We start from the raw sequence: 20,765 nt of genomic DNA, 5'->3' as shown, positions 1-20,765 counted from the left end.
AAAGAAAGAGATATTAAACCCAAACACTTGAGAACATATGATAATAACATGTATGCATGGCAAATACATATTAGCAGGTATACACTCATAACATAACACAATACATAGATGAAAAATACAACATATAAATAGTAGAGATAAAAGTTTCTCCTGACATTAAGTCTAGTCATGTCTGACTCTGAGGTGTGGTTCTCATCTCCATTTCTAAGCCAAAGAGTGTCAATTATTCGTAGACACCTCCAAGGTCATGTTGCCGGCATGACTGCATGGAGTGCTGTTACCTTCCTGCAGAATCTACTCACATTTGAATGTTTTTGAACTGCTAGGTTGGCAGAAGCCAGGACTAACAGTGTGAGCTCACCCCGCTCCCCGGATTCAAACCATTGACCTTTCGGTCAGCAAGTTCAGCAGCTCAGTTGTTTAACCCAATGTGCCAGCAGGGGGCCCTTAACATATAAATAGTCCTCAGAGTAATAATAATAATAATAATAATAATACTCCTCAATATAATAAATAATAAATGATAAAACTTTATTTGTACCCCGCCCCATCTCCCCAAAGGGACTCGGAGCGGCTCAAGGTGCCGCACGGGAAGGTTTGGAGAGTTAGGCTAATCTAAGCTATCTAGGGAGGGTATTCCAGAGCTGGGGACCACCAAGAAGGTCCTCTCTCTCATCCAAACCAGTCACACCTGGGACGGTGGTGGGACTGAAAGAAGAGCCTCCCCAGCAGATCTCAGGGCCAACACTGGTTCATAGAAGGAGATGTGGTCTCGAAGATAGGTTGGACCCAAAGCTCCCAACATCTGGAGTCACAGTTTAAACCACAGGAGGGCACTTGCTAGGAATTGGGAGGCCACCTTGATGCTCTGTAGGGTCTTGGATGGACATACACACCAGCACCTTGCCCCGTTGCAACCTTCCTTCTTTTCATTGCTTTTAAATCTTTTTATTGTCCCCAAATGATCCAAGTGGGCATTGAGGTGAAAATATCCAAGCCTCGGGAGCTGCTGAAATGGCCTTGGGCCACCCCTTTCCTTGGTTTAAAATATATTAGGTTGATATCGAATTAGATTCAAATGCAATTTTCATGAATACTTTTTCTACACTGATGTATTGGAGGACCCACATATTATAAAGAAAAGAGATAGAAATGTGGCTATCTACTCAGTGTTTCAAAAAGGATTGATTATTACAGTGGATTCTGTCACAACAGGCTGACTAGATTTGAAAGTAATGTACATTCATGCCTCAAGAGCCAACTCCCTCATGAGACTATTGAGGCCAGAATCTAGTTTCACACTGAAATTCCAATAAATACTTTTATACCACTTCTCCATTCTCCACTTTCTCCTCCTCCTTTGTCTTTATGTGCCCCTTTTTCTGTCTTAACAGAAACTCTTTAATTGTCCTACCAACATCCTATGCATTTCTGGGTTTAGCAGTTTGGGGTTTGTTTGTTTGTTTGTGTCAGGAGCAACTTGAGAAACTGCAAGTTGCTTCTGGTGTGAGCGCATTGACTGTCTGCAAGGACATTGCCCAGGGGAGGCCCAACTGATTTACCATCCTGTGGGAGACTTCTCTCATGTCCCTGCATGAGAAGCTGGAGCTGACAGACAGGAGCTCACTCTGCTCCCCGGATTCAAACCACTGATCTTTTGGTTTTGCACCACTAGGGGCTCCTTGCAGTTTGGTGAGGAACTAGAACTCTGGCAGAAAATCTGAAGTTCCTTGTTGACAGGTGCCTTCAAGACATTTGCACCTAAACAAGATTTGTTCAGAGGTGGGTTTCCTGTTGCTTTCTTCACAAAACTACAAATCTCAGGATTCTGTGGGATGGAGCCATGATGGTTCAAACCATATCTAGGTGTTGTAAATAATGCTGGGTGAAAGAGGCCTAAGAATATGTAGCTATGCCTTTCAGAGAACAGTTCAAATATGCTGCTGTTCAGACCATATTATGCAAATCCCATAAAGCACCATCTCCATAAAAAGGTTTATAGGGTCAAACCATTAAATGTATGAATATAAAGCCCTTACTTTGCTGTTTCCATCTGAAAACTGCTGGCCTGCATTACCTGTTATATCATCCATCTATATCAGGAATGGTCAAACTTCGGCCTTCCAGGTGTTTAGGACTCCAACTCCCACAATTCCTAACAGCCTCAGGCCCTTTCCTTTCCCCCCTCAGCTGCTTAATCCTGAGGCTGTTAGGAATTGTGGGAGTTGGTGTCTAAAACACCTGGAAGGCCCAAGTTTGCCCATGCCTGTGTTATACCATTACAGTGCAATCACAGAGTGTATTTGCTCTCCAGCTTTTTGAAAAGCTCATATCTAACTTCAAAAGAGAACCTGCCTTGATGTTACTATTTATATAAATAAAAATGTAATGTTCGTTTGTGGCATTAACAGAACTCAAAAACCACTGGACGAATTGACACCAAATTTGGACACAGTACACCTAACAATCCAATGTATGTCCTTCACTCAAAAAAATGATTCTGTCATTTGGGAGTTGTAGTTGCTGGGATTTATAATTCACCTACAATCAAAGTGCATTCTGAACACCACCAACTATGGAATTGAACCAAATTTGGCATACAGTTCTCCCATGACCAACAGAAGGGTTTGGTGGGCAGTGTCCTTTGGTTTTGGAGTTGTAGTACACCTACATCCAGAGATCACTGTGGACTCAAACAATGATGGATCTGGACCAAACTTTACAGGAATACTCAATATGCCCAAATGTGAACACTGGTGGAGTTTGGGGAAAATAGAATATTGACATTTGGGAGTTGTAGTTGCTGGGATTTATAGTTCACCTACAATTACAGAGCATTCTGAACCCCACCAATGATAGAATTGGGCCAAACCTCCCACTCAGATACCCCATGTGGGCCACAGCAATGCTTGGCAGGGGACGGCTAGTTGGTATATAAAAAAGCAGAGGGATTTAAGTGGTAAAATGAGGATTAAGATATTATTTCCAACTAAACAACCTCCTCTTGTTGAAAGGTTTACCTCTGGAACGGGTATTTCTAATACAAAATTAATGAGCGCCACTGCAAAATTTCATGCCATCCATTCCATTTGACAGCCTGTGAATTATTTTCTAGTTTGATATGAAGTAATGAATATTTGCTTGGGTTTAGTTAGAGTCAACATTAATTGCAGTAGCTGTTAATTATATCTGTCAGCAGATTTAAGTTTTTTTTAAAGATCCAACAGTGGACTTTCACTGATGAATTGATCAAGCAATTTAAGAAGTCAGCTCCATGCCTCCTTATCACGCTTCTTGCAAGAGGTACCAACACTGAAGCTTGCCAGGCAATCAGACCTTTTGAGTGGCTTGCCTTTCTCGCTAATCCCAAATCTGCAGGAACTGCCTGTAGGGACTATCATGCTGTGAAAGCTCTAAGAGCCCGTTTATTCTTTTACTTCGTATTTCACAAGGTTGTGTAGCCTTTCTATAAACAGAAGGGAAATATCTCATTGAAGTCAATCTTGGCAGTTGCATCACTAGAGGGGATGTCATCCATTGCAGTAACTTATGGTAGCTGTTGGTCGCTTGAGAGTGTTTATTTATTTATCATGTCAGTAGCATGCTTGCTTGCATGCTCGTTGCTTCTGGATCGAGAGAATCAGCCGTCTACGAAGACGTTGCCCAGGGGACGCCCAGATGTCTTGCAATCCTGCGAGGAGGCTTCTCTCATGTCTTCTCATGTAGCCCCAGAGGCACTCCAAGTGGCCAGATACTGGTCAAAGGACATTTAATCAACTACCAAACTCACACGTTTTGTATTCTCTCTGTTTGTTTGCTTTGTTCTGTTAGAAATGTAATATATTTGACTGGCTGCCCTGACACGAGAAATAAATAAATAAATGTCAGTAGCAAATTGAGAATACAGTTATAATGGACAAAAAAAACCCCCCACAAAGTTAAAAACTTGGCATTATAGTAAATTACCTTTGACCAGAAGCTGACCACTTGTAGTGGCTCTGGTGTCACTGCAAGAAGGTCCTCCATTGTGCATGTGCTCAGACTGCATTGCAGTAGGTGGTCTGTGATTTGCTCCTCTCCACACCCTCATATCACAGACTCCACTTTGTAACTGCTTGAGAGTTACTATTAAAAATAGACCTAACTAATATCATACCCCATATAATACCATAGCATAAGCTCTGAATTGACTTGATATTGATATTTTTATTTATTTATTTGAAATATATTCTCACCCCGAAGGGGACTCAGGAACACTAAAATCAAATTATATCTACTTTAAAATCAATTGTTTTAAACCATATCAAAACACTATGCTGGCTCCGGTCAGCGGAGTGGGTTTCCTATTATTGCCTTATTGCACTGTCCCAAAGGCTTTGTCCCACAGCCATCTTTCTGAATGACAGGAGGGAGAGAACTGATCTAATCTCTCCAGGGAGGGGGTTCCATATCCGGGGGACAATCGATGAGAAGGCCCTCTCTCTCATCCTTGCCAATCACGCCTGTGACGGAGGTGGGACCAAGAGCAGGGCTTCCCCAGAAGATCTTAGTCTTTGTGGTGGTTCATAAAGGGAAATGCATTTTGCCGGGTAAAGGGAAATGCGTTTGCTGTTTATACAGTATTTAAAAGTAAATAAAGACAAAAACAAACGTAATTTAAGGTCACACATTTCTACTGTATGCATGTATTTTAATTTTAATTTAAAGTATTATTTCTTCTTTTTTGCCAGTTATCTGAGAGTTCTGGTTGCTTGAGTTCCAGTTAATTGAGAGTCTTACTGTATGTTTTATTTAAAGAAAAAGGGGTGTTTATGGAGAGGAGGTGGAGAAGCGCACTGTGTAAATGTATGGAAAAGACTCAAAGGGAGGGGTCCATCTGAGCATGCACAAGGAAGGGGCCGAGTGTTAATTGAACTGCTGTAAAGAAATCCAGCTCAGAGACGAAGGACAGATCTCTCCCCTGCCAGCCTTCGGTCAGTCAAGGTAGCAAAGATGGCTGGTATTAATGGGCAGATTGCTGAAACTCTGTCATTGGTATGTATCTACCGACTTCAGTTTGAAAAAGCTGTGTTTTTCCCTTGAACTGTTCTTATACAGCTTTGCTTGAGGACTGACCCTGGCAGGCTAAAGAAAATCCTGGCAAACACTTTGTAACGCTTCCTGTTTGTTCTTTTGTCGCAGGAGTGGCATCTACTTACACAGCGAAACAGGATGTGTCAATCACCGTATATACCATAACTTCATGAGGCATCAGAACAGTTTAAAGTTATGAAAATAGGGAATAGTGTAAATGCATTGTAATTCCCAATGGGTTCCTGTATAGTCTTAAATTTTCAAGATGAATCCTCTTGTGCAACCCTGCTCTTGTAAAAACCCTACATGGTTGAAGATAGGCAGAGCTACATCAATATTTAACCTGAAGCCATGTTGTACATGGGGAGATGGAGAGAATGCAGAAATTTACCAGACGTGACTTCAGTTCCAACCAAAAGTGAGATGCTGCTGAATCAATAGAAACAAGAAATCAATCACATCTAAAGGCCTCAGTTTGCAATCAATAATGAAGTGGTTTACCATATCTTAACCATGCAGTCTTTTTACAGAAGAGTAGATATAGGGCATTGTATATATCAAGGGTCCTCAAATTTTTTAAACAGAGGGCCAGGTCACAGTCCCTCAAACTGTCGGAGGGCCGGATTATAATTTGAAAAAAACATGAATGAATTCCTATGCACACTGCACATATCTTATTTGTAGTGCAAAAGCCACTTAAAAACAATACAATAATTAAAATGAAGAACAATTTTAACAAATATAAAATTATTAGTATTTCAGTGGGAAGTGTGGGCCTGCTTTTGGCAGATGAGATAGGATTGTTGTTGTTGTTGTGTGCTTTTGAGTCGTTGACTTAGGTTGACCCTGAGTGAGGGCTGAGTAAATGACCTTGGAGGGCTGCATCCGGCCCCTGGGCCTTAGTTTGATGACCCCTGGTATATATCATGTATTCCAATCTCCTGCCTAATGCTAGAAATCAAAAAATAGAGGTCATCTCAACAGACAACAAGAGTTAAAACCCAATTGACTACTCTACTTTAATACTTCCACTCTTATGATTGGTTTCATCATCAAACTACGTGACCTTGACATCAATATTCTCTGATTTCAGCTGTGTCTTGAACTGAATGCTACCCTCAAATATCTGAAACTTTTAAATACTAATCCTGCCGTCTGGAGCAGTGGTTCCCAAACTTTGGTCCTCCAAGTGTTTTTAGACTTTGGAACCTAGAATTCCTGACCATTGGCCAACTGGCTGGGAGGTGAAGCCGCAAAGACCTAGAAAATCAAAGGTTAGGAACCACAGCTTGAGAGCAATGGCTCTCAAACTTGGTCAACCAGATATTTTCTGCTTTGGCTCCCAGAAAACTTGAGCACTGACTGGGGCTTCTGAGAACTGAAATCCAAGAAACCTTGAAAACCAGCATTTGAGAACTATTACTGTAGCGCAGAAGAAAATCATTGTGTTGTAGAGGAAGAGCACATTATATTCCATTTTGTGGGTCATTTACTAATGAAAAAGCAATTTTTTTCTTGCCAGTGAAGGAATGGTATAACATTCCTGTTTTCTTTTTGGTAGGTTGGGGAGTCAGCATCAATAATGCTCAGAAGAGCTAAATCGGGAGTCAGCAACAGCATCCATAATATTTGGAGGTGTTACATCAATATGATATGACCTTTCAGCTCTTCCGCGTCAAGCTCTTTCCCCCGCATGGTTCCAGCTGTGCAACTGTTCTTAATGAAATGCTTCTCAAACTCAGTATCCATTACTATTATCACTCGGTTGCTTTCTTTCAAACAAGTTTTACCAAGTCACCCTCTGGGTGGTTGTGGTTGTTAAGCTTCAAACTATCCCCAGTCTTTCTCCACACTCTTTCCTGTATTTGTTCCTTTGTAAGATCCCTACTATGGATCCCCTTTGTTTCTCTAGATTGCTGGTCTTTGCCGGAGTTTCACCTAGGATGAAACATGCCAGTGTTTCCACTTTCCAACAAGCAAAGATATACTAATGAGGAGGGCAGGATAGAAATACATTACATTAAATAAATAAATAAATGCCATCTACACCAGTGGTTCTCAACCTTTCTAATGCTGCAACCCCTTAATACAACTGCACACCTCATGTTGTGGTGACCCCCAGCCATAACATTATTTGTGTTGCTCCTTCATAACTGTAATTTTGCTACTGTTATGAATCATAATGTAAATATCTGATTGATATGCAGGATGTATTTTCATTCACCGGATATGCCCAAATTTTAATATTGGTGGGGTTGGGGGGGGGTTGATTTTGGCATTTGGGTGTCATAGTTCCTAGGATTTATAATTAACCTACAATCAAAGAGCATTCTGAAGTCCACCAATGATGGAATTAAACCAAACTTGGCACACAAAACTTCCACAACTAACAGAAAATACTGGAAGGGTTTGGTGGACATTGACCTTGAATGCTCAAATTGTAGTTCACCTACATCCAGAGAGCACTGTGGACTCAAACAGTGATGGATCTGGACCAAACATGGTACGGATACTCAATATGCTCAAATGTGAACACGGGAAAATAAACCTTGACATTTGGGAGTTGAAGTTTCTGGGATTTATAGTTCACCTACAATCAAAGAGTATTCTGAACCCCACCAACAATACAATTGAGCCAAACTTCCAACACAGAACCCTCATGACCAACCAAAAATACTGTTTTCTAATGGTCCCGACTCCCAGATTGAGAAACTCTGATCTACACATATATACACACACGTTTCTAGATCTTTTAGAATCTTAAACTAAACACAAACTTAAGAGAGACCATGTACTTTTCCAATAACATTCTGTATTGATGTTGAAAAGAGCCAATATCAAACTACATAGAACTGCATAGTTATCAGCTTCTTTTTTGTCTAGGAGGCATCCATAATCTGTCTATTTGGAAAATACAAAGAGGAGTCATCTCTTTTCCTTTGAAAAAAAGTAAAGAAGTTGTACAATCAGACAATTTGTTTGTTGAGCCTTAGCAAAGTAAAATTTTAGGGCAGCATTTCCTGGTGGTTATCAGTCTTTTAGTTATTTAGGAACAATGGAGACTGCTATCAAATAGCCATCGTCATTGGAGGTTGTAGAGCAGGCAAGGGCAACCTTTGGCCCTCCAGGTGTTTTGGACTTCAATTCCCACAATTCCTAACAGCTTGTAAATAATAATAAATAAATAGGCTGTTAGAAATTGTGGGTGTTGAAGTCCAAAACACCTGGAGGGCTGAAGTTTACCCATGTCTGTTATTGGCTCTATCTAAACGCCTTTTATTTGCTCCTTCACCCACCCAGTCCAATAAAGCATACCAGCGGAGCTTAGTATTTCTTGCTTATCTCTATCTAATCAAAACACATCTCTTATCTATAACCTTGCTTGTGGTCCATTAGATGGTGTCCTGCTGGCCTCAATCAGTGCACCAAGAAGGAAATTCATTCCAGGCATGCTAGTAGTCCTCTCTAGATTACATTTGCACAATCATTTCTTGCCTTATTTACATTGCAGAGCATCTGGCATTTATTCCAAATCGGAGCTGACATCAGTCTTAATGACTCTGAATGAAATGGACATATCCTCCAAGATCTAATTGCTCAGATTAGTTCTTAGGCCATTTATCTTGCACTCTATGTGTGATACTAGATTAAAGTCAGTCCTTTATAGTTATATTTGCAGGCTCAAAAGTTGGTAATGAAATCTATTTCTGGCTTGCAACAAAGGATACCATTCAGAAGCCTGGGGTTAAATATGGGTCTTTTGAATATGACTAGCATTGGAATCATTTGCAGATGTGTGGAAATTGACCCTAGATTAGACTTCTCAAGTAACCTCCATATGTTTTGGACTACAATTCCCATAGTCCTGCTTTGACCTTTGGTCATGCTCACTTGGGCAGATGGGACTTGTGGTCCAAATCATACAGAGGAAATTCACTAGGGAGCTTTTGCCAGTTTATCTCACTATGACATTAGCTTGACCCATTTGTCATTCAGTGTTGACTAGACTTCATAATTGTTTCGTTGGCATAAATATATTCACAGACAGAAGTACTGTGCTTGCTAACAGCATGTATTAAAGTCCCTATAATATGGCATATATATTAACTAACCTACATCTACTCTAATCCCCAAATGATTCGGTTAGTAATGCTGTGTTTTCCAAAAGACATAATACTTTCTGGATCTGTTATAGGAACATTCAACTATACATCCTGCCTGTTAAAATTCTTGATTTTCCCCATCCACGTTTGTCCAAAGAACACCTGACAGCTTTGGGTGTGTAAACAGAACTGATCATTACAGTTAGCAGCTGAACAAGGTTTAGATTTAGCAAATCCTGCATGCTGCTATTGAGTAGCTACTAGTAACTTAAGGAATATTGCATTATGGAAAATAAACAAACTTGGATGCCATCGGATTTCCCTTCAAGTAGAGCAATCAGCCTTCAATAACCTTGACTAATATAAGGCACCACTATGAAAACAGCCTATAGTTACATTCAATCAACAATTTGTATCATATATACATAACACAATGGTCACACTTAAAAAGTTTCTGCTGTTCTGAAAGCTATTCTACCAATATGGCACAGATTCTCCATGCCCAAGAATCAACTATATGTTCTGGCAGATATTCAGTGTTTTGGGGGTTTTCCCCCCAGCAGATTCTGGGCAACCACTACCTGAGAAGATTGGTCAGTGAAATGTATTAGCTTATTATATTTAGCATAATCCTTCATATTAGACTCTGTTTGGAGAATGCAAGATGCAATGCAGGGGAGCATGGCTCTCCAAGGCCCCTTCTACACTGCCATATAATCCAGATTATCAAAGTAGATAATCTACATTATCTGCTTTGAACTGGATTATATGTGTCTACGCTGCCATATAATCCAGTTTCTCAACTTTCCTAATGCTATGATCTCTTAATGCAGTTCCTCATGTTGTGGTGACCCTCAACCATAACATTATTTCAGTTGCTACTTTATAACTGTAATTTTGCTTCTGTTATGAATCATAATGTAAGTATCTGATATGCAGGATGTATTTTCATTCACTGGACCAAATTTGGCACAAATAGCCAATATGCCCAAATTTGAATAAATACCGGTGGGTGGGGGGTTGATTTTGTCATTTGGGAGAGGTAGTTGCTGGGATTTATAGTTCACCTACAATCAAAAGCATTCTGAACTCCACCAATGATGGTATTGAACAAATCTTGGCACACAGAACTCCCATGACCAACAGAAAGTACTGGAAGAGTTTGGTGGGCATTGCCCTTGAATTTTGGAGTTGTAGTTCACCTACATCCAGAGAGCAGAAGGAAGGCTTTTGGTGGGAGGATTTGCCGTTTGTTTCAAAAAGGAAGAGAAGGACAGGAGTGATCTTCAGCCTTCTCTGCCAAAGGGGTTCCTAAGACCATCAGACATATGTGTTTTCTGATAGTCTATAGCGACCACTTTGAAACCCCCTCGCAACCCCCCCCCCAGGGATCCCAACCCTCAGGTTGAGAAACACTGATGTAGAACCTGGAAATGCTACTTTTATAGTTTACTTTGAGCAAGGTGGTGGTGTTCTTCTGTTTCAGGAAAAATAATGGCAGTTCTTGTGACACCTTGTATCATTAAGCTTTTGTAAAATTCATGAAAGTGGGCTGGAATCCACAAATGTGTGTGCCAGATAAAACCTGTTAGCCTTTAAAATGCCATAGTATTCTTTGTTGATTTCCCAGAATGGCTGGGGGTTTCTACAAGTTGTATGTGGTCCAAAATATTATTTTCCACGGCTTGGTCTTTTCAACATCTGTTAGACAGTGCCAGAGTGTGGGTGAGCCCAGAAGGAAGAAGCAGGTTTAGTGTCACCTCCTTCTCTTACCATTATGCTTCTCCCATTTTTTCCCGTTTCTCCCTTGTGGTTGTGGCCGTCAACAACTCAAGGACCTTTGGGTGCCATTACCACTCTAAGGGTGCATGTATACTATAGAATTAATGCAGTTTGGCACCATTTTACAAATTTACAAATCCTAAGATATGTAGTTGGGTGAGATACCAACTCTTTGGCAGAAAGGCTAAAGGCCTTGTAAAACTACAACTCCTATGATCCCACAGTATTGAGCAATAGCAGTTAGTGGTGTCAAGTTGCATTAATTCTACAGTGCACCCATTAATTCTACTCTTAGCTCTGTCTCCACTGGATAGCATTTGGATTATATTCCCAGCTGAGATCTGTACCTGCTCCTCCGTTGATTTCAAATTAGCCGATTTTTCTGCCTTACTGTACAAATGGAAGGTACATATACAATGGAAGTAGTTCAAAGAATGTTGATAAATAGAAGTACAATATAAATGGTGGATAGTAGTGGTATCCATAAAATATTATGTGTTTTTATTATTGAAAACTAGACCCCAAAATTATGAACTGAGATACGGAACTCTATCAGGACATTCAGCATGTCTGCATTGCCTTTTCCATTTTGCCCTATAATAACCTCTCAAGAATTTCCCTTGAATGTTGCCCCACCACACTGCAGATTTCATGAAATGATTTCCCAAATTATTATAATTATCACCAGGAAACTGGAGTGGGGGGTGGATGGTGAGGGTGGACGTGTGTACAAACCCCATCTTTTCCTATTTTCCCTCTATGGTGTGTTCTGATTTTATCCTGAGAATGTTTCCTCATCTATAGGGTTGTGCCAGACCCCCTTCTGTTAGGTCTCCATTGAATAAGCCAACACCCTGAACAACCTGGCTGGTGTCCATTGTATTTACAGAAACAGAGACATCAAAACCTATTTCAACCCATTATCTCTTGCCACACCACATTGCTTTCCACTCACACCTTTCTTCTGGGTGGATCAATAAACAGACACAAACCTTCAAATATACCTATGACTGTTTATTAAATATACTTCCAAACCTAAAGACAAATCTGCACCCCAGCGCATCCCAGCTAACCAGCCTGCATAACCTAACCTGCCCTGATCAGGACCAATCAATTCTCATGGTAACAGAAGTCCTTTGCTGTCAAAATACTGTAAGTATTTCTGTCTGTTGCATTGAGGTGTGTCAATTCTTTGGAGTGCTGTCTCTGCTGACATTCTCTTTGGCTATTAAGATTAAAGCCTCTGATTTTGCCTTCAACTTGTCTGTGTCTCATCTGGTCCTTCGGAAGCTTGGCACTCCAGATCCAAAACCCAAGGTTTTAGCAAAGCTGAAATCACATAACCAATTGAATGCAAACTTGTTTACTGTCCCTTTTAAGTTTATTTCCTCCTCTGTTGGAACTGAAATGCCCCATTTTCCCAATTTTTAATGAAGGTTTGAACAATTTGGGAATTAGATGTATTCTATGAGAAAAACTTATAAGCTTGTATTGTTTGCATTTATAAGAATACTAGCCGTCTCTGCCACGCATTACTGTGGCCCTCATGGGGGTTCCTGAGTGGGAGGTTTGGCCCAATTCTATCATTGATGGGGTTCAGAATGCTCTGTGATTGTAGGTGAACTATAAATCCCAGAAAGTTCAACTCCCAAATGTCAAGACTCTATTTTCCCTAAACTCCACCAGTGTTCACATTTGGGCATATTGAGTACTCGTGTAGAGTTTGGTCCAGATCCATCATTGTTTGAGTCCATAGTGATCTCTGGATGTAGGTGAACTACAACTCCAAAACCAAAGGACACTGCCCACCAAACCCTTCCAATATTTTCTGTTGGTCATGGGAGAACTGTGTGCCAAGTTTGGTTCAATTCCATCGTTGGTGGGGTTCAGAATGCTCTTTGATTGTAGGTGAACTATAAATCTCAGCAACTACAACTCCCTAATGACAAAATCATTTTTTTGAGTGAAGGGTTGTTAGGTGTACTGTGTCAAATTTGGTGTCAATTAGTCTAGTGGTTTTTGAGTTCTGTTAATGCCACAAACGAACATTACATTTTTATTTATATAGATAAATTAGATCCATTTATAAAAATGCATTGAAATAAATAATTGCTTAAAAATACTCCTACATTGTCTCAGTAAATAATCGAGGTAGGGAATCTCTCATACAGAATAGCACAAGGACCCCCATGGAAACATTTCCTTCTCTTAAAGTATGGAATGGTGCCTGTGCCAATCCCACTGATGCACTTGGGTCTATTTTTGATGGGGAGCTATGCCTAAGAATTTGCAAAAGTGGTTCTTAACTATGATTACATCCTCTTTTGACTTAATTAGTGCTGTTTCTTTTTTCTCTTTCTTTCCACCCCCAGAACAGCGGTGGGGAACATCTCTGCCTGACTGAAGGAAAACTCCTTTTGCAGACCTGCTGTTAACAGCACAAGTGTCTTAGACAGAAGCTCTGATTCCCTCTCTTCCTCACAAATCGGCTGTTTCTACGAATCAGCTGAAGGCCACAGGGCTTTTTAACCATTCTTCTTCTTCATTTCCATACACTCTTGTGCCTGAGTTGAAATGGCTTAAAACCAAAAGATGAAATCCATTGTGATACCTACCAGTTGCAATGCTGGGCTACGGACTTTATCACATGAGGCTGCTAAAGTATAATTGCAGCAAGATAAAATCACCTGTTGATGGGGTTTACTATACAATATTGTTGCTGACACGTACTCACAGTGTTCTTAAACTGTAACTGGATCATCACTTTTCATTGATGGGGAAAAACCTGTCAAAGGACCCAAACTTGCTGGTGACCCGCCACTTTTCTTTGTGTGATAATTCCCTTCCGCTGAGGTCCTGGTGTTGCAAACTAAGAAAGCTCTTGCAAGAACACCAGAACTATTCGTGCTAACTCTGCGAGAGTAATTGTATAGCCTGTGAAGTGGACTTGTTAATTTGACTTTGTATATATACAGTATGTGTGCATGAAATGTATTATTGGGTATCTAATGTATTGTCAAATACAATAAAAGACAAGCAGAGATTATCCAATTAAAAGAGATATAACGTATGGGATGATTTATTGTCAAAGGCTTTCATGGCTGGAATCACTGGGTTGTTGTAGGTTTTTTGGGCTACATGGCCATGTTCTAGAGACATTCTCTCTTGATGTTTCACTTGCATCTATGGCAAACATCCTCTCAACCTCTGAGGATGCTTGTCATAGATACAGGCAAAATTTTGGATACAATATAGGATGATTCTATCCAAATACATTCTTTCTCCCCACATCTTCCTCTCAGTTCTATTCCACTCTAAGTAGTTGGGACGGATAGTGGAAAACAGTGTGTACCAATACAGAGAGACCACTTTTCATTCCTGTGCTCCACCAAGAGACTACTCCCCTCACCCCCAAATTGTCTGAATACTGGCTAAAAATTCATCAGGAAGTTACTTTCAATTTCCGTTGGCTCTTACTTAAAAGTTTTTTCTTTTGATTTGGGGGAGCTGGAGTATGTGTTTACACTACACCACTCTTGTAATGTGCCATTCCTTTAGGCCTCCAAGACTCACCTTTTATCATGTGGACTAACATTTTCCCCCTCAGTTTTGTTAGGCAGGAGGTTTTATGGAGTTTGACAGGCCACAAAAAGCTCCTAGGGACCCATATGGATCTCCACGACCTATATATAGCCTTCCCAGAGAAAGGGTCATTTTGGCACATCACTTCCCCAGGATAATATCCCTGTCTTTACTCTGCAAATCAGTTGAGGGAGACTATGAGTCCAAATCCTAGAGTGCTCCAAAGGGAACCTGAGCCCTATGATGGGGAATTTGCTTGCTGAAGAGTGACATTTTGAATGAGTCCAACATGAAACACTTTGCCAGCAAAAAGGGAAGTGTCATGGAGCTAAAACAGCAGGTAAAACAATGCCCCCCCCCCAAAAAAAACATGTTAAACTATTCTTCTTCACACAAGAAAAAAATGCTACCTTTAGAATAGCCTACTAAATGGCTTCCTAAAATAATCCGTACGCTTGAACTCACAATCTGTCATTTTTAACCAGCTTTTGGGAGATTGAGTTTTCTATCTGATTTTGAGAACAGCAGACTAAACATACCTCCCATTGGTGTCTATTGGAGAAAACTCTAATGCAAGGCTTAACATCAAAGCGGACAATATTTTGAGACAAAGCTGGCCAACTTGTGTGTCAGTTCTAAGATAGGCACATGTGGAAATAAATCCTTTCAATTTCAATGGAATTTACTTCCAAATAAGTATGCCTAAAACTGTAGCCTAACCACAATTCTAAGCATGTTTAGTCAAAAGGAAATCCCTCCAAGTTCAATGAAACATTCTCTAGTAAGAGAATTTAGGACTGCGGCTTAAGAAAACTAGAATGAAAAACATTACAACATCAGGCATAGATGGAAAATAGCTTTTATTCAAAATGTTTGGTAACAAACAATTAATTTTCAGATCTTGGGGAAGTTGTATTTTAAAACTTTTATGTACAAGACAGGAAAAAAACCATAAACCAAGTTGGATTAAAATTTCACTAAGGCTACTTGTCAACTCTACTGTATTTATTGCAAGTTTTAGTAAAATAAATACTTTACAAAAGGTGTATATCTTCAGTGGAAATAAAAGTGGTTATGGGAATAAATACTGCATCTTTCAGTAACTATTAATAAATATGAAAAATTAATTTTAAAAAGCCAATTGTGTATAAAAGTTATCTCTAAATTCCATTGCTAGTGTACTGTTTGTTGCTTATTTCAATAAAAAGCAACATCAAGTGTCTGTTAAAATTTACTCAAACTGATTGTTTGAGGGGAAAACTCTGGAAAGACCAAATTTCGTGTGCTGCATTTGCAGTTTACTCTTCCTTTAAACAGTACTGATTTGACCTTTAAACTGAGAAATGTAGTGAAATTCCATTTAATCTTTATAGGTGAAAAGGTCTTTGTGAAATTCAGTGGCACAATTCAGACATATATATATATATACAGGCTTTATAAACTATCCTCATGCCATTCCTTCTCTTCTTGGCTACCATTAACCCAGAAAATGTCAATTAACCATAGTGTCTTGTGGCATATGAACTGGGAACTAAGGGCCCTTCCACACTGCCCTATATCCCAGAATATCAAGGCAGGAAATCCCACATTATTTGAGTGTGGACTCAGATAACCCAGTTCAAAGCAGATATTGTGGGATTTTCTGTATTGATATTCTGGGATATAGGGCTACGTGGAAGGGCCCTAAGCAATAACAATGGCTAAACAAGTTAGGATTTGTACTCATGGTTTAGAATTGGTTAACTTACAGACAAGCTCTGAATCTGGGAAACACAGTTCAGATGTTTATGAGAACTAATTATGGTTAATTGACAACTTCCTAAATTACCACAAGTTTGGAGGAACTGGCGACACAAGGATACATGGTAGGTGCTTCAAACGTCTTGTGCGTATCTCTGCCTCTTAAGCTGCAATGTATATATATCTGAACTGTGCCAGTATCTGAACAGAGATGTTTCCAGATGCTGCGTGTTTTAGCCTAACAGCTGGATTTTATATTGTCTTTCTGGCTTGCGCTGTGTAAGAATAATTAAAGCAACACCAATAGAGAAAGTCAAGGAACATATGATTGGTCAAAGTCAATTATGCATAAGGCACAGCAGAGAAAGACAAGGCTGAAGCCACACTCATCTTTTTGGTATTGCTTTGTGGATTTGGAAAAGGTGTGGCTTCAAAAATTCATATTTTTCTTAAAAACAAATAACAACTTGATATCCAGATACTCCTCTGAAAACTGAAAGGCCTCTCCCAAAATTTAAACTGGCAACAACAAAACATGCATGATTTCCCTGTATTTTAGTTTGCCATAAAGCTTATTAACAAGACAGTTTCATAGGTCACAACATATGCATCTATTATTAGCAATGTAGCTATACTATGAGGCAAAACATTCTCGATACCAGATTTAAAACAAAATGAGCTACTATCATTTCACAGTACATCGTAACAATTCTGGTGTGATGCGAAACAGTGGCATATTAGAAGCAAACAGCACTGAGTATCAGCTCCAGTAAAGTGTGTGAGCACAATCTGGCCGGTCTCTTTCACAAACACAATTGAGGGTTTGAAAGAGTTTTTACTGGGTGGTAAAAAGGTTGGATAGATTTCAGTTAACCCATTTGGATTTTATAATACATGCCTGTATCCACAAAAATAGCACATGGTAAAGATAGTTCTCAGCTGAAAAAGAAGGGAATGGTCCCATTACACAGTTAATTTCTTATGGCTGTTTTAAGGCATTTCAGAATGTGCTATGTAGTTCTCCAGTTTGCAGTGCACAATACTACAGTACATATTTCAAAAGAATAGTTAGTAAAATCCAGAATCCTTCACAGAACAATATCCACTTAGTGGTCACTATTAAGATTCTTATTAGTCCTGTTTAAATTGTCAACACATCAGACATTCTTGGAATTATAGAAACACCACAGCCATATTATTTGGTACAGATGAATCGAAGTCAGAAGGAAACAAACCTGTAAGTGGTTATTTAAAGCAATTTCCAAAGCACAAACCTGCAGTGACTTTTAAAGCAGTTTCAAAATGATACAGATCCCATGAGCATACAAAAGGAGTCTACTATATTGACCCTGAAGAGTACTTTTCACTTACAAGCACTAATTAAGGGTTGAAAAAATAGTACAACATGCTAAGACAAACCCAGTGAGGCCGCATGCTTCCAGGAAAGCCCCAAAGTAACATCCAAGCAACAGAAAAAAAGCCCTAAATAATAGCACTGGTATACCTGTGCCAGCAGCAAATTTCTCACTATGGGAAAATAGGCAGCCTTAAAATTGCTGATACTCCCTGTACTCCTCAATGTCATGTGTACACTGATGTGCAAGACTGCCTTGTCGATATACAATCTTGGTACATTATCTCCCACTAAGCCTGTATTTCCTTTGCATCCACATTCCCTTGTAGAAATATACATCAGCCTTGGTAGTGAAAGAAGTCTTGGACATTATTAATCTAGAATTTCCTTTTATTGCTCAAAATGCAAGAAAAAGCCACTGTGTTTCATATACAGCAGCAGTAAATTCCAAAATTCTTTTTTTAAATGCAGGGTATTTCCTTTTGTAAAAATGCTTTTGGCATTTAGCAGAAAGTGCTGCTGAAGGCTGGGCACCCCTGCATCTTTGTACCTATCCAGCAGAAGATGTTTTCTTTGGCTATTGAACTTCGATTTCTCAATACTATGTTTTGTTTTGTTTTTAAAAAAGATGTTTCCAACTTTGAAAACAAAAAGAAATACATAGAGAAAAATACTAAAAACAGTAAAACACCCCCAACTAAGATTGTTCAATGATAAACAATGACTTTTATTGTGGATGTAAGTGAGTACAGAAACTAGTGAATACATGTTTGGGATGGCAACCTGAAATTTTCCAAAGTTGTTGGAATTTATTTTCCATCTAACATGGCCCATGTGTCCAATTATAATCAGGGATGATGGAAGCGAGAATCCAATAGCACTGGTTGGCAAGGTTCCCCATCTCTATTGCCAATGAAAAACAATGGCAAATAGAACTGTGGATAGTTAGTGAACTTCATTTCTCCAGCACTACGAAAAGGCAGAGAGAGAAAAAGAGGAACTATACAGGCACTTGTCTCTGATTCTGTAAGAGCTTACTCACCAAAAGGAAAAGACTGATTTATAAAACTCCCTGGAAATGTCTCCTAAGCAAGTTCAAATATAGAAGTCGTTTAGGAGGACATAAACCCCATTTATGTCAAAGAGATATTCTCATGAAAGACTGAACTCTCTGCATCTGGTAGACCATTTCTTTAAAGTAGCCAATGCATTACAAACCCCTCCAAATCGGCAAAGTGCGTTAAAACATGCTTTAGTTCAAGCTCCCAAATACATCTCATTAGAATTAAGCGGGTGCATACAAGCCTGCTGGAGCTAACACTCTTTACCTGAGTCCAGTCTTAATATAGTAGTAACGTAGCTTTATCATGTGGCTGCACACATATGTTTAACTTACCCTACCCTGGCGTCCACTATTCGAACTTGCAAGCACCATTTATAGTTAAGAAGCATCAAGCATAGAAATAAATAAAATCAGCTAAGTGTGTACAATAAATATGCCTTTAAAGGTGCTGTGGTACTGAGCAATTAGGAAACAGACTTAAGCCTTACCAGGAACCATATAGTACTCCTTATTTTACAAAACACAGCATTACTAGAATACAGCTGAATGGGATCAGGAAGTGGAATGTGACATTTCTATTGTATGAAAACATGAAAATCAGGGTTTTCGCTCATGTTACAAAACATACAATGTGTTTTCTTCTAGTACTTCCACTTTAGTTGCTGTGAAGCTCCAAGTTTCTGCTTTTTTAAGTTTTGCAGTTATGTACAGATTTTCCTGGTGTCCATATCATTATCTGAGGAAGTAAGAAGATCAGAAGTTCTGCTGCCTTCGTTTCTTTGCATCCATAGCATCCAGAATTGGCTGCCTTTTTGCTGTGTATCTTTGACGAAGCTCTTCAATTTCACGTTCCATCATAGGATCCAAAGCTTTCAATCTCATCTGTAGTTCCTCCAAACTCAGATTTTTCAGCTGTTCAGAAAGAAATGGACAGGCACACAGTCAGGTCTTTAATACAAGCTTCAGCAAAAGTAGAAAAATGGTATTATACCCTTCAGTGTAGAAAACTCACAATAAATAACCTAGATCATGAAACGTCATACTGATCACGTGTAACTACATTTAGTTCTGAATTCAATGAATCAGAAGAAAACTATAGTCAAATCTCTGTGCATGTGTGTGTTCACCTATAAACTGAGAAGGCAGAAATGTAGAATGCCTAATTAGAACTGATGTACCTATAAAGCAAAATAATATGAAAGATGACCTAGAATGTTATACTCATCATTTATTTATCTTACCAATGTCTGTCATGTTTCTGTTTAAATCTTTGTGATTATATTTTCCAATTCAGTTTGGATTCTAGAACTGGTGTGAAAACAACAGCAGAAACACATGGATCCTTTGCTGAGAATTTATTAGATAAGCTTCACTAACCGACAACCAAGGACAGAGACAGGAAGCCAATGATACATAGTTCCTCAAAATTAGTTGACTTTTGACTGACCATGATCAATTCATCATTGAGGTAACATCTCGTACCATTCAACCTGAAAGAGGAAGCATTGAGCTCCCACTTAAAGTCCTCCTTTAATACCCATGAAATGAAGAAATGCAACCACTCCTTCTGTGTTCATTTCAGAAACCCCAATTGCTCCTGATGACACAGCTGAAAGTAGAAGTTATGTTGAGCATGCAGTTTAGAAAGGATGCTCCCTAAAATAATGAAAGATGCCTGTTGGTCATCGTCTGCAATTATCATCACATCTTGGATTTGGCTTGCTTTGTTTTCTGATTAGTCATTGAAAGATAAACACATATTAATGGGTTAATCAGCAATCTAGTTGCTAAGGATTATGGTATATCTGTGGAAATCTCATTATGAGAACAGAGGTTTAATCATAGCAAAATGCATCCCTTTTTATTTTGACCCTGAGATTATCTAGTCCCTTCGATAGACTTCGTATCTGGTGTGTTCAAGACACAGAACACCTCCAAGCCATGAGTTCACAGCCAAGGTTGAGGAATGGTAACAGAGTGAAAACATCTGGGGCCCTGCGTGGGAAAGACCAACCGGCTCAGACTAGAAGACCTGGAGGCTGAAGGGTATTGAACTGGGAACTTGCCC

At 39.4% G+C, this 20,765-nt stretch overlaps 1 protein-coding gene across 1 annotated transcript in view; it reads right to left on the bottom strand.

The window, feature by feature from the left end:
• Positions 1-15,383: 15,383 nt before the first annotated feature.
• The window catches only part of STK3 (serine/threonine kinase 3), a 130,019-nt gene continuing 124,637 nt past the window's right edge, over positions 15,384-20,765 (bottom strand). The window contains exon 11 of the mRNA XM_060775654.2: positions 15,384-19,609. Within this exon, the coding sequence (XP_060631637.1) occupies positions 19,451-19,609 (159 nt within the window). The 3' untranslated portion in view covers positions 15,384-19,450. The remainder of the gene's footprint in view (positions 19,610-20,765) is intronic.

Source organism: Anolis sagrei, chromosome 4 (assembly GCF_037176765.1).
Source record: "Anolis sagrei isolate rAnoSag1 chromosome 4, rAnoSag1.mat, whole genome shotgun sequence".
Lineage (NCBI taxonomy): Eukaryota > Metazoa > Chordata > Lepidosauria > Squamata > Dactyloidae > Anolis > Anolis sagrei.
The sequence above is the reverse complement of the archived record's forward strand: the minus strand, read 5'-3'. Positions and strand labels throughout refer to the sequence as shown.